Source organism: Aethina tumida, chromosome 1 (assembly GCF_024364675.1).
Source record: "Aethina tumida isolate Nest 87 chromosome 1, icAetTumi1.1, whole genome shotgun sequence".
In the NCBI taxonomy this organism is placed as follows: Eukaryota; Metazoa; Arthropoda; class Insecta; order Coleoptera; family Nitidulidae; genus Aethina; species Aethina tumida.
In genome coordinates this window covers 47,197,737-47,210,690 of record NC_065435.1, presented here as the reverse complement: position 1 = coordinate 47,210,690, position 12,954 = coordinate 47,197,737, and the positions used below count along the sequence as shown (strand labels likewise).

At 30.1% G+C, this 12,954-nt stretch overlaps 2 protein-coding genes and 1 long non-coding RNA gene across 7 annotated transcripts; 2 read left to right on the top strand and 1 right to left on the bottom strand.

The window, feature by feature from the left end:
• Position 1: 1 nt before the first annotated feature.
• Positions 2-558, bottom strand: LOC126266539 (uncharacterized). Its single transcript, XR_007548858.1, has 2 exons — positions 337-558; positions 2-279 (listed from the first exon to the last, which is right to left on the bottom strand). It is a non-coding gene; the product is annotated as an uncharacterized LOC126266539 (long non-coding RNA).
• Positions 559-1,957: 1,399 nt separating this feature from the next.
• LOC126266475 (F-box/LRR-repeat protein 7-like) lies at positions 1,958-7,629 on the top strand. 5 transcript variants are annotated; one of them, XM_049970527.1, is made up of 2 exons: positions 1,958-2,269; positions 7,279-7,629. In XM_049970527.1, exons 1-2 carry the CDS (start codon positions 1,997-1,999, stop codon positions 7,483-7,485), a joined length of 480 nt encoding a protein of 159 aa, XP_049826484.1. In that variant the 5' UTR covers positions 1,958-1,996; the 3' UTR covers positions 7,486-7,629. The 5 variants fall into 5 exon arrangements, with proteins under 5 accessions (XP_049826484.1, XP_049826481.1, XP_049826483.1 ...); XM_049970524.1 differs by lacking the exon at positions 7,279-7,629 and adding an exon at positions 6,031-6,391; XM_049970526.1 differs by lacking the exon at positions 7,279-7,629 and adding an exon at positions 4,777-5,096.
• A 629-nt stretch (positions 7,630-8,258) lies between these two features.
• On the top strand, positions 8,259-8,738 carry LOC126265942 (F-box/LRR-repeat protein 7-like). The gene has a single exon (XM_049968906.1). It carries the CDS (start codon positions 8,259-8,261, stop codon positions 8,736-8,738), a length of 480 nt encoding a protein of 159 aa, XP_049824863.1.
• The last annotated feature ends 4,216 nt before the right edge of the window (positions 8,739-12,954 follow it).

Sequence of the window (12,954 nt, the reverse complement as noted above, 5' to 3'; positions counted from 1 at the left end):
ATTATTATTTTACTAACTTTTTATTAAGGCCGTACACAAAAATGTATATAATGAAGCAATGTTATTAGTCGATTGTTCACCACATATTGAATTTTTGATCCCAAACATGTAGCATGTAATAAGTTGAGCCAGAAAGTTGTCTTACATTTATTTCGTGGATGATATTTTTGTATACATTTCATTTGCCGAATGTACAATTGCCAAAAAGTCCATATACTCATTTAGGTTGACTAAACAGTTGTTACAAATTTGCCTTGGAAGCCCGTCTCGCTTGTTAACCTGCAAAGGAATTATTTATTAAGTAGGAAGTGATACTAAAGTCAGATTATAACTTACTTCCAAATTCAAACACATCAGTAATTTGTACTGAATGGTATTTCCGTTATTATCAGGCCTGTAAATATCGTGACACACTTCAGAAAGTTGTCCGCAGGTCCTACACAAATTTTTAGCAAAAGACATAATGGAAAAATATATTTATGAGTACGCTATTAAAATTTGAAATAAGTAGTTTGAGAGAAATGTCAAAATAATTTGACTCAGTTGTTTATAACAATTGAAAATAATTGTTGTTATAGTGAAATTTTACACTCAGATAGAAACGGATTTTGTGTCTTTGTCTTCATAAACATTTTAAAAACAAGTCATAATGATTGGAAACCAAATTCACTTGTCAAGTCTAAATATATGGAACATAGCCGCCTACAAAAATGTCTCTGTTTTCTCTGTATTAATGAGCCTGCTTCACATATTTTCAGTGGTCAGAATTTTTCATAATTATATTTTAATAGTTTATTATCAGTACTTTTAGCTTTGTGAATTAAGTATAAATAATAAGTAGTTCTTAAGACAGGATCAGGTATTTAAATAATGAATTAAAACGTTTTCCTTTCTAATTGTAAGATAATTAACAAATATTTCGCAATACAACCCCGCCTCCCGTCACGGCACTTGGGACTAATAAACTGAGTTCTACTAATAAATTATTAAAATAAGTCTATCACAATAATATTATTCTCATTATTATTTTATTTGTTTGGTTATGACATATGTATTTTTTTTTATTTGTACTGTAAACTACGTTTGAGCTAAATTTTAAGGCTGTAGTTCAAAAACAAAGTTAAAAACCTAGGATAATGATAGAACCCTGATTTTCACACCCATCAAAATAAATGTAATTGTTTAAGTATATTAGGTTGGATTTGGAGACAAAGAATAAATTAACTCATTTCCAATTTTATTTGAAGGTAATGTACATTGCTTAGTATAATTGCTTTTTGTTAAGAAGCTCACAGACATATATTTTATGGCAGCACTGCCGTTATAAGAGGATTTATGTTGGCTTTCGTTTTTTGACTACAATCATTCTGTCAAATCTCCTTAAACTGACAATAAAGACATATACCTCATCATAAAGCCGGTACGTATCTCAACGCAAAGAAATTATGCGTTTCATCTACATCTTAATTAGTTAGTAACCCTTGACGTAGTAAAGTAACATTAGGTGACGAATGTTAGCAGAGTGTGCACAACGAGATATATGGCAGCCATTCTCCCTGATTAAGTAAAGCTGTAGTCGGGCAGAAAAAGCCAAGACAAAGATGCAAAGTGGTTTAGGGGATACACTAGGCTAGGTCACCCTAATGGGATTATGTCCTTGCTAGTTGACTAGATCCTTGCCATATAAACTTATAAATTGTTGTGAGGGCTTTGGATATCTACATGGCGGAATAAAATGTAGTCAAACTCTACTGATGATAAATACGGCATAATACTTATTTTTTATTATACATATACATACGTGTATTCATACGAAATTAAATTAGTACAGTACTTCAAAACACACAAAAAAAAAGAAAAAAAATGGATCTTCCTATATAATGTGATAATTAGTTTTGTATATACAACAATAACAAACTAATTGTTTCGTAAACTCTAATGTCAATGAGATCTGACATTGATAGACGTTAATTGCACGAATAAGTTTCGGTCGAGTATGGACCGTTTGCCAGAAGCACTCATTTTAAACATGTTTAAAAAGCTGCCACCTAAAGATCTGTACCAGGTACAAATGGTGTGCAGCCAATGGAGAAGAATAGCTTTCTCACCGATCCTCTGGAAAGTAATCGATGCCAATGCAGAAGTACCAACGAAAGTACTGAAACAATTGATCCAAAATGCGCATCTTTTGGAGGAACTTATATTGCAAGATAGAAAGGATGTCGACGAGATTTTATGCCTTGTAGCTGAATATCCATCCAACCTCAAGGTGTTGAAACTATTCAACTGTTGGGGAACCAACGACTGCCAGAATATACCACATTCTGGCCTTATTAAAATGGTGAAGGTGTGTCCAATGTTATGTACATTTCATTTTGATCAATGCCTGAAAGAAGTGTCACTCGACTTCTTGAGAATTCTGTCTCGCAAAGAAGGAGCGAGCATTTATTTCCGTGAAGTAAGAGTAATAATTTAAAACTCGCTATGGACAGTTTATGTTCATGATTTATACTTATTGAAAAGACATATGATTATTAAAAAAATTATTTTATTTATTTTTTATGAAACATAAATGTTTTGGAATTATAATTTAACATGTGACAAATAAAAATGAAAAAATGTTTTGTTTATTTTTATGAATGGCAAAATTTATTGGAATCAAATCAATAAAGGTGTGTTATTAAATTATTCGTAACCTTAATCAATCTGATGGTTTGTAAGACTTCTTAATTCTTACGTAAAACATTAAAAAATAAATTTGTACATGTCGAAGATGGTTGTTTTGTTGATAAATGAAAGTTTACTGAAAATTCAATAAATCTATCATATAAAGATACATTGAAGTGGAACTATTTTATAACAACTGAAATTGACTTTTTCATCAGCAAACATATCTCATTTAATTGGATACTGTTTTTGCGTGCGGTATATGTCTAGAATAGAAAAAATAACAAAAAATTTAATAGATTTTTACATGGTGGAATACAAGTTAGTCGGACCACTGACGATAAATACGGTATAACACTTATTTTTTTATTATACATATGCATACATGTATTCATACGATATTAAACTAATACAGTACTTCAAAACAGACAAAAACATTAAAGAAAAAAATAAATCTTCCTATATAATGTGATAATTAGTTTCGTATATACAACAATAACAAACTAATTGTTTCATAAATTCTATATGTCAATGAGATCTGACTTTGATAGACGTTAATTGCACGAATAAGTTTCGATCGAGTATGGACCGTTTGCCAGAAGCACTCATTTTAAACATTTTTAAAAAGCTGCCACCTAAAGATCTGTACCAGGTACAAATGGTGTGCAGTCAATGGAGAAGAATAGCTTTCTCACCGATCCTCTGGAAAGTAATCGATGCCAATGCAGAAGTGCCAACGAAACTACTAAAACAATTGATCCAAAATGCGCATCTTTTGGAGGAACTTATATTGCAAGATAGAAAGGATGTCGACGAGATTTTACGTCTTGTAGCTGAATATCCATCCAACCTCAAGGTGCTGAAACTATTCAACTGTTGGGGAACCAACGACTGCCAGAATATAGCACATTCTGGCCTTATTAAAATGGTGAAGGTGTGTCCAATGTTATGTACATTTCATTTTGATCAATGCCTGGAAGAAGTGTCATTCGACTTCTTGAGAATTCTGTCTCGCAAAGAAGGAGCGAGCATTTATTTTCGTGAAGTAAGAGTAATAATTTAAAACTCGCTATGGACAGTTTATGTTCATGATTTATACTTATTGAAAAGACATATGATTATTAAAAAAATTATTTTATTTATTTTTTATGAAACATAAATGTTTTGGAATTATAATTTAACATGTGACAAATAAAAATGAAAAAATGTTTTGTTTATTTTTATGAATGGCAAAATTTATTGGAATCAAATCAATAAAGGTGTGTTATTAAATTATTCGTAACCTTAATCAATCTGATGGTTTGTAAGACTTCTTAATTCTTACGTAAAACATTAAAAAATAAATTTGTACATGTCGAAGATGGTTGTTTTGTTGATAAATGAAAGTTTACTGAAAATTCAATAAATCTATCATATAAAGATACATTGAAGTGGAATTATTTTATAACAACTGAAATTGACTTTTTCATCAGCAAACATATCTCATTTAATTGGATACTGTTTTTGCGTGCGGTATATGTATAGAATAGAAAAAATAACTAAAAATTTAATAGATTTTTACATGGTGGAATACAAGTTAGTCGGACCACTGACGATAAATACGGTATAACACTTATTTTTTATTATACATATGCATACATGTATTCATACGATATTAAACTAATACAGTACTTCAAAACAGACAAAAACATTAAAGAAAAAAATGAATCTTCCTATATAATGTGATAATTAGTTTCGTATATACAACAATAACAAACTAATTGTTTCATAAATTCTATATGTCAATGAGATCTGACTTTGATAGACGTTAATTGCACGAATAAGTTTCGATCGAGTATGGACCGTTTGCCAGAAGCACTCATTTTAAACATTTTTAAAAAGCTGCCACCTAAAGATCTGTACCAGGTACAAATGGTGTGCAGTCAATGGAGGAGAATAGCTTTCTCACCGATCCTCTGGAAAGTAATCGATGCCAATGCAGAAGTGCCAACGAAACTACTAAAACAATTGATCCAAAATGCGCATCTTTTGGAGGAACTTATATTGCAAGATAGAAAGGATGTCGACGAGATTTTACGTCTTGTAGCTGAATATCCATCCAACCTCAAGGTGCTGAAACTATTCAACTGTTGGGGAACCAACGACTGCCAGAATATACCACATTCTGGCCTTATTAAAATGGTGAAGGTGTGTCCAATGTTATGTACATTTCATTTTGATCAATGCCTGAAAGAAGTGTCACTCGACTTCTTGAGAATTCTGTCTCGCAAAGAAGGAGCGAGCATTTATTTCCGTGAAGTAAGAGTAATAATTTAAAACTCGCTATGGACAGTTTATGTTCATGATTTATACTTATTGAAAAGACATATGATTACTAAAAAAATTATTTTATTTATTTTTTATGAAACATAAATGTTTTGGAATTATAATTTAACATGTGACAAATAAAAATGTAAAAATGTTTTGTTTATTTTTATGAATGACAAAATTTATTGGAATCAAATCAATAAAGGTGTGTTACTAAATTATTAGTAACCTTAATCAATCTGATGGTTTGTAAGACTTCTTAATTCTTACGTAAAACATTAAAAAATAAATTTGTACATGTCGAAGATGGTTGTTTCGTTGATAAATGAAAGTTTACTGAAAATTCAATAAATCTATCATATAAAGATACATTGAAGTGGAACTATTTTACAACAACTGAAATTGACTTTTTCATCAGCAAACATATCTCATTTAATTGGATACTGTTTTTGCGTGCGGTATATGTATAGAATAGAAAAAATAACAAAAAATTTAATAGATTTTTACATGGTGGAATACAAGTTAGTCGGACCACTGACGATAAATACGGTATAACACTTATTTTTTTATTATATATATGCATACATGTATTCATACGATATTAAACTAATACAGTACTTCAAAACAGACAAAAACATTAAAGAAAAAAATGAATCTTCCTATATAATGTGATAATTAGTTTCGTATATACAACAATAACAAACTAATTGTTTCATAAATTCTATATGTCAATGAGATCTGACTTTGATAGACGTTAATTGCACGAATAAGTTTCGGTCGAGTATGGACCGTTTGCCAGAAGCACTCATTTTAAACATTTTTAAAAAGCTGACACCTAAAGATCTGTACCAGGTACAAATGGTGTGCAATCAATGGAGAAGAATAGCTTTCTCACCGATCCTCTGGAAAGTAATCGATGCCAATGCAGAAGTGCCAACGAAACTACTAAAACAATTGATCCAAAATGCGCATCTTTTGGAGGAACTTATATTGCAAGATAGAAAGGATGTCGACGAGATTTTATGCCTTGTAGCTGAATATTCATCCAACCTCAAGGTGCTGAAATTATTCAACTGTTGGGGAACCAACGACTGCCAGAATATAGCACATTCTGGCCTTATTAAAATGGTGAAGGTGTGTCCAATGTTATGTACATTTCATTTTGATCAATGTCTGGAAGAAGTGTCACTCGACTTCTTGAGAATTCTGTCTCGCAAAGAAGGAGCGAGCATTTATTTCCGTGAAGTAAGAGTGACATTTTAAAACTCGCTATGGACAGTTTATGTTCATGATTTATACTTATTGAAAAGACATATGATTACTAAAAAAATTATTTTATTTATTTTTTATGAAACATAAATGTTTTGGAATTGTAATTTAATATGTGACAAATAAAAATGAAAAAATGTTTTGTTTATTTTTATGAATGGCAAAATTTATTGGAATCAAATCAAAAAAGGTGTGTTATTAAATTATTCATAACCTTAATCAATCTGATGGTTTGTAAGACTTCTTAATTATTACGTAAAACATTAATAAATTTGTACACGTCGAAGATGGTTGTTTCGTTGATAAATGAAAGTTTACTGAAAATTCAATAAATCTATCATATAAAGATACATTGAAGTGGAACTATTTTATAACAACTGAAATTGACTTTTCCATCAGCAAACATATCTCATTTAATTGGATACTGTTTTTGCGTGCGGTATATGTCTAGAATAGAAAAAATAAAAAATTTAATGGATTTTTACATGGTGGAATACAAGTTAATCGGACCACTGACGATAAATACGGTATAACACTTATTTTTTTATTATACATATGCATACATGTATTCATACGATATTAAACTAATACAGTACTTCAAAACAGACAAAAATATTAAAAAAAAAAAATGAATCTTCCTATATAATGTGATAATTAATTTCGTATATACAACAATAACAAACTAATTGTTTCATAAATTCTATATGTCAATGAGATCTGACTTTGATAGACGTTAATTGCACGAATAAGTTTCGGTCGAGTATGGACCGTTTGCCAGAAGCACTCATTTTAAACATTTTTAAAAAGCTGCCACCTAAAGATCTGTACCAGGTACAAATGGTGTGCAGTCAATGGAGAAGAATAGCTTTCTCACCGATCCTCTGGAAAGTAATCGATGCCAATGCAGAAGTGCCAACGAAAGTACTAAAACAATTGATCCAAAATGCGCATCTTTTGGAGGAACTTATATTGCAAGATAGAAAGGATGTCGACGAGATTTTACGTCTTGTAGCTGAATATCCATCCAACCTCAAGGTGCTGAAACTATTCAACTGTTGGGGAACCAACGACTGCCAGAATATAGCACATTCTGGCCTTATTAAAATGGTGAAGGTGTGTCCAATGTTATGTACATTTCATTTTGATCAATGCCTGGAAGAAGTGTCACTCGACTTCTTGAGAATTTTGTCTCGCAAAGAAGGAGCGAGCATTTATTTTCGTGAAGTAAGAGTAATAATTTAAAACTCGCTATGGACAGTTTATGTTCATGATTTATACTTATTGAAAAGACATATGATTACTAAAAAAATTATTTTATTTTTTTTTATGAAACATAAATGTTTTGGAATTATAATTTAACATGTGACAAATAAAAATGAAAAAATGTTTTGTTTATTTTTATGAATGGCAAAATTTATTGGAATCAAATCAATAAAGGTGTGTTATTAAATTATTCGTAACCTTAATCAATCTGATGGTTTGTAAGACTTCTTAATTCTTACGTAAAACATTAAAAAATAAATTTGTACATGTCGAAGATGGTTGTTTTGTTGATAAATGAAAGTTTACTGAAAATTCAATAAATCTATCATATAAAGATACATTGAAGTGGAACTATTTTATAACAACTGAAATTGACTTTTTCATCAGCAAACATATCTCATTTAATTGGATACTGTTTTTGCGTGCGGTATATGTCTAGAATAGAAAAAATAACAAAAAATTTAATAGATTTTTACATGGTGGAATACAAGTTAGTCGGACCACTGACGATAAATACGGTATAACACTTATTTTTTTATTATACATATGCATACATGTATTCATACGATATTAAACTAATACAGTACTTCAAAACAGACAAAAACATTAAAGAAAAAAATGAATCTTCCTATATAATGTGATAATTAGTTTCGTATATACAACAATAACAAACTAATTGTTTCATAAATTCTATATGTCAATGAGATCTGACTTTGATAGACGTTAATTGCACGAATAAGTTTCGATCGAGTATGGACCGTTTGCCAGAAGCACTCATTTTAAACATTTTTAAAAAGCTGCCACCTAAAGATCTGTACCAGGTACAAATGGTGTGCAGTCAATGGAGAAGAATAGCTTTCTCACCGATCCTCTGGAAAGTAATCGATGCCAATGCAGAAGTGCCAACGAAAGTACTAAAACAATTGATCCAAAATGCGCATCTTTTGGAGGAACTTATATTGCAAGATAGAAAGGATGTCGACGAGATTTTACGTCTTGTAGCTGAATATCCATCCAACCTCAAGGCGCTGAAACTATTCAACTGTTGGGGAACCAACGACTGCCAGAATATAGCACATTCTGGCCTTCTTAAACTGGTGAAAATGTGTCCAATGTTACGTATATTTCATTTTGATCAATGTCTGGAAGAAATGTCATTCGACTTCTTGAGAATTTTGACTCGCAGAGAAGGAGCGAGCATTCAGTTCCGTGAAGTAAGAGTGATATTTTAAAACTCGCTATGGACAGTTTATGTTCATGATTTAGAATTATTTAAAAGATATATGATTACTAAAAAATTTACTTTATTTATTTTGTTATGAAAAATTAATATTTAGGAATTGTAAATTGACTTGTGACAAATAAAAGTGAAAAAATGTTTGTTTATTTTTATGAATAGCAAAATTTGTTGGAATCAAATCATTAAAGGTGTGTTATTAAATTATTCGTAAACTTAATCAATGTGAGAGTTTGTAAGACTCCTTAATTATTACGTAGCGTATATTACATAAAACATTAATAAATTTGTACATGTCGAAGATGGTTGTTTCGTTGATAAATGAAAGTTTTCTGAAAATTCAATAAATCTATCATATGAAGATAAATTGAAGTGGAACTATTTTATAACAACTGAAATTGATTTTTCCATCAGCAAACATATCTCATTTAATTGGATACTGTTTTTGCGTGCGGCATATGTCTAGAATAGAAAAAATAACACAAAATTTAATCAACTAAACCCGACCAAGCTCGAGTATCGATTCTACGTAGCATGTAGAGAAAGAACGAAATTTATAGCATTGACTGGCAGTTTGGCAAAAAGAAAGAAAACTTTAAATACATAAAAAAGTCACACACCTCGTTATTTAATTTTAGTTTTAATGAGGGAAATGCTGCGTAGCGTGTATTAACTATGTCAGATAAATTTGCATTTCGCAATAAATAATTTTAAATTTAATGTTTTGATTTGGGCTAGACCAGGTATAATGATTCTATAAAATTAAAAATTTATTTATCTATACTCATCCATAGTATGCATGTATGAAACCATAATTTATTTTACCGCAATTAATTATAAAAACACTTCATATTTTTAATTTTAATGGAATATCTGTAACATTTTAAAACTAATAAAGGCTGTGAATTAAATATTTTATTGAATAACATACGGGGTTACGTTCATAGGTTTTAAACAAATAATGAAAATATTTAATTCAGTAATATATGAAATTTAAAAAATATTGCTTAAAATTAGTCGTATATATTAGTCGGCTCTTATTAATTTATTTTGATTATTAATCGATCTACATTGGATGAATACATCGTGCTAATTATATTTATACATATAATATTTTAAATAATGATAATAAATTTTAAACAAAAATCTTTTAATGCTTTTATTAAATTAAAATAATACTTCTAGGTCAAATCAACCCATATTTTATTTTGTAATCAGAACATTCATTCAGTGGGGGTAGACACACTTTAAAAGGATTAGTGGAAAGCGTGAAAGAAATTTGTTGGTGTTGTCTGAATCGTAGGATTTTATTTTCTCTTGTAGGCATCCTTAAAACGAGATAATCATTTAGCTAACATGATTAGAGCGAAGAAAATTTATAGGCTCTAGTGTGGCGTTAAGAAGCATTAATTTTTGGTAGGCTATTGCCCCGAGATAATTGCTTTGCGCAGACTAATCTATTATTCGCCAAGATAACATTAGGAAACATTCACTTTCGATCGGGGAAATATTTTATCCTTTTCACAGTAAAAACGAATAAATGCCAACACTGAACTGTAAGTGTGTAATTTAATTTTGTGATTTACATTTCAAAATATAGGATGGAAAGTAATGAAAGGGTAAAATTTAATTATTTTATAAATTTTAGAGTCAATTATAATAATTATTTTTCAATATATGTATAATAATTTTAACGTAATTTATTAAAAAAGGTCAATAGATTTATTGAAAATATTTTAAACGATTAAATAGTTGGATTATGTTGGATACGTGTACATTTTCTTTATTAAACTGAATGATGTTACTATTCAAAATAATAGGTAATAAATACATAGTGCATATTTAAAACCACTTTAATATGGAGTTTTACTATTCTTGAAAATGTCTATTTAATAATTATTTGACAATATTTGTCTACCTTATGCAAAAAGCATGTAATTTGACACATAAAACACTTAGAGCTATGGAACGTTTAACTGAGACACTAACGCTATTTAATGACTAATACTATGTTTATAGCCGTTTGTGAATTTAAGTAGATATAAATTTTAATAATGTAATAATATATTGTTTGTAACTAGATATTAATAGTGTCATAATTAGTGGCATGTTATGTCTATATTACAGTCTAGAATATGTGAACCATGTGTCAGTACTTGAACTGCCAAGAAATCGATCCACTCCGAATTGGGACTTCACACATTTATTACAACTTGTTTCAAACTGTTAAACGACTCAGGGTTTCCACATATTCCTCTGTCAATGACGTTTACTTCTGCATATATTTTACATTTTTTTTTCGTAATAGGCAGCCATAAAACTTTCTAGAGAGATAAAGCTAATACGAAAATTGGATTTTCCTTTTAAATTAAATTGATGATATTAAAACCCAAAATGTACATATTGGATTTATTATGGCTTCATTTAAATTGAAAACCGTATTAGATATGCATAATTTATTATTGAAAAATGTTTTCATTTTTATAAAAATTGGTTTGGTTTATAAATATTAAGTTGAATATGCATTTACCATATAAATAATGTTTAGTTTTACATTACATGTATTTCCATGCAGGTATATGTAGTAATGAACGTCATAAACTAGTACCAATAAAAATGTGTGTTAGTTTACTTTGCAAACAAGATTTGCATCAAATTTTAACAAAAACTTCCATGACTACACAAAATCCTCGCTTATGTAAATTTTGTTTCTTTGTATGTGTGCAAAACCAAAAACAGCATAGATTTAATTAGAATTGTATCATGATTATCCCGGTCTGCTGTATAGTTTGAGCTAATGTACAAACTTGACCTAATCTTCAAACTAAACTACGGCTCTTTATCTAAATTGAATTGAATCCAGACATTATAACGTTAATTGCGTTGCTCGCTACGGAAGTTATTTTTAGTGATTCAATCTCTGAATATTCATAACATATATGTCCTTTTGTGAATATTTCATAAGCCACATCTTTTTTCCCGCAACGTTGAGTAGGACAATTTATATTTAAAGAAAACCACTCTTAATAAATTAATTTGGATTTAACTGATGAATTTAAAATAAAGAGGCAGAATGAAAGTTTTCATTTCAGAGACGGAAATCACCTGCAAGATAATCGAATGGAATTAACACTGTAAAATCGTGAATGATCTGTCAAAGGTGTCGACTACGCTACCTGCAACGGATTAGATCCATACTATTAGTTTTTCCTTTTACGGGGGGATTTCCGCGGATAAAACAGTTATCAGCACGCAGGGCAATCTTCTTTATAGTCGAGTCTCCTCTGGCAAGGCCGGTGCCGCTTCTCAAGATTTATGATCAGTCACAGCTTTGTTCGTTTACAACCAGTCATTTGAGCGCTGGGGACGTCTTCCCTTCCACCCAAACCCCACCGTCTTTTCCACACAAACTGAAAAACGCATAGTGTGACGAAGTACAAATACCCAAGAATATTTTGTGCTTGAATAAATTACTTTGAACAATTATTTCATGGTGGATTCGTCAAGGATTTACGTTGGCAAATTTTAATATTTAAATAAGTGACTAGGCAAATGTCAGTTTCGTTCTTATTTTTTTAAAATTACAGCTGATGAAATCTGGAAGTACTTAAATATTTATATTCCATTATCATCTGACTGCATTGCTTATTTAAAATGAATTGAAAAACCCTTCGGCATACAATTTAATGTAATCCATCATCGTCTTTGTACATAAAACCATTTAATTTATATGGTACTCCGAAAAACTGTTTACATAGGCAATTCTTAATTTCACGTTCCGTAACAATGTTTCGTCTTGGCTCTTGAAAGCAGACCGAAAAACGCCTGGAACTCTCGTCCGGGTCGCGTATGTTCTGTCCAGGAAACCGACGGATGAGAAATACGAAAGACCGTCGCTCTTCTGTAAAAAATACACTTCTGTTACTCACTCGATCAATTCCTAATTTAGATTAATGGTGCGGCTAATTCGACGAATTACTACTTCATGAATATTTTCTGCCAACAATAAAACTGTACTTCATTAAATAACATGAATCTTTTTTATGAGGAGAATATCCTTAAAGTATATCTACAAATTTTAAAAAAACCCTTCAAGGATGTTTTACCCACATATCACAAACAATTTATTTTAGTTTTTATATTTTTATTTTGTCAATTACTTATGCGAATAATCGAAATTTAAATATATTTAATTACTGGTTTGTGACACA

What these genes read in the sequence shown, in the direction of transcription:
- LOC126266475 (XM_049970527.1), top strand. Translation starts at nt 1,997, where the DNA reads ATGGACCGTTTGCCAGAAGCACTCATTTTAAACATGTTTAAAAAGCTG. An exon ending in AATATCCATCCAACCTCAAG is followed by an intron (nt 2,270 to 7,278) that starts GTGTTGAAACTA and finishes TCCAACCTCAAG; the next exon opens with GTGCTGAAACTATTCAACTG.
- LOC126265942 (XM_049968906.1), top strand. Translation starts at nt 8,259, where the DNA reads ATGGACCGTTTGCCAGAAGCACTCATTTTAAACATTTTTAAAAAGCTG.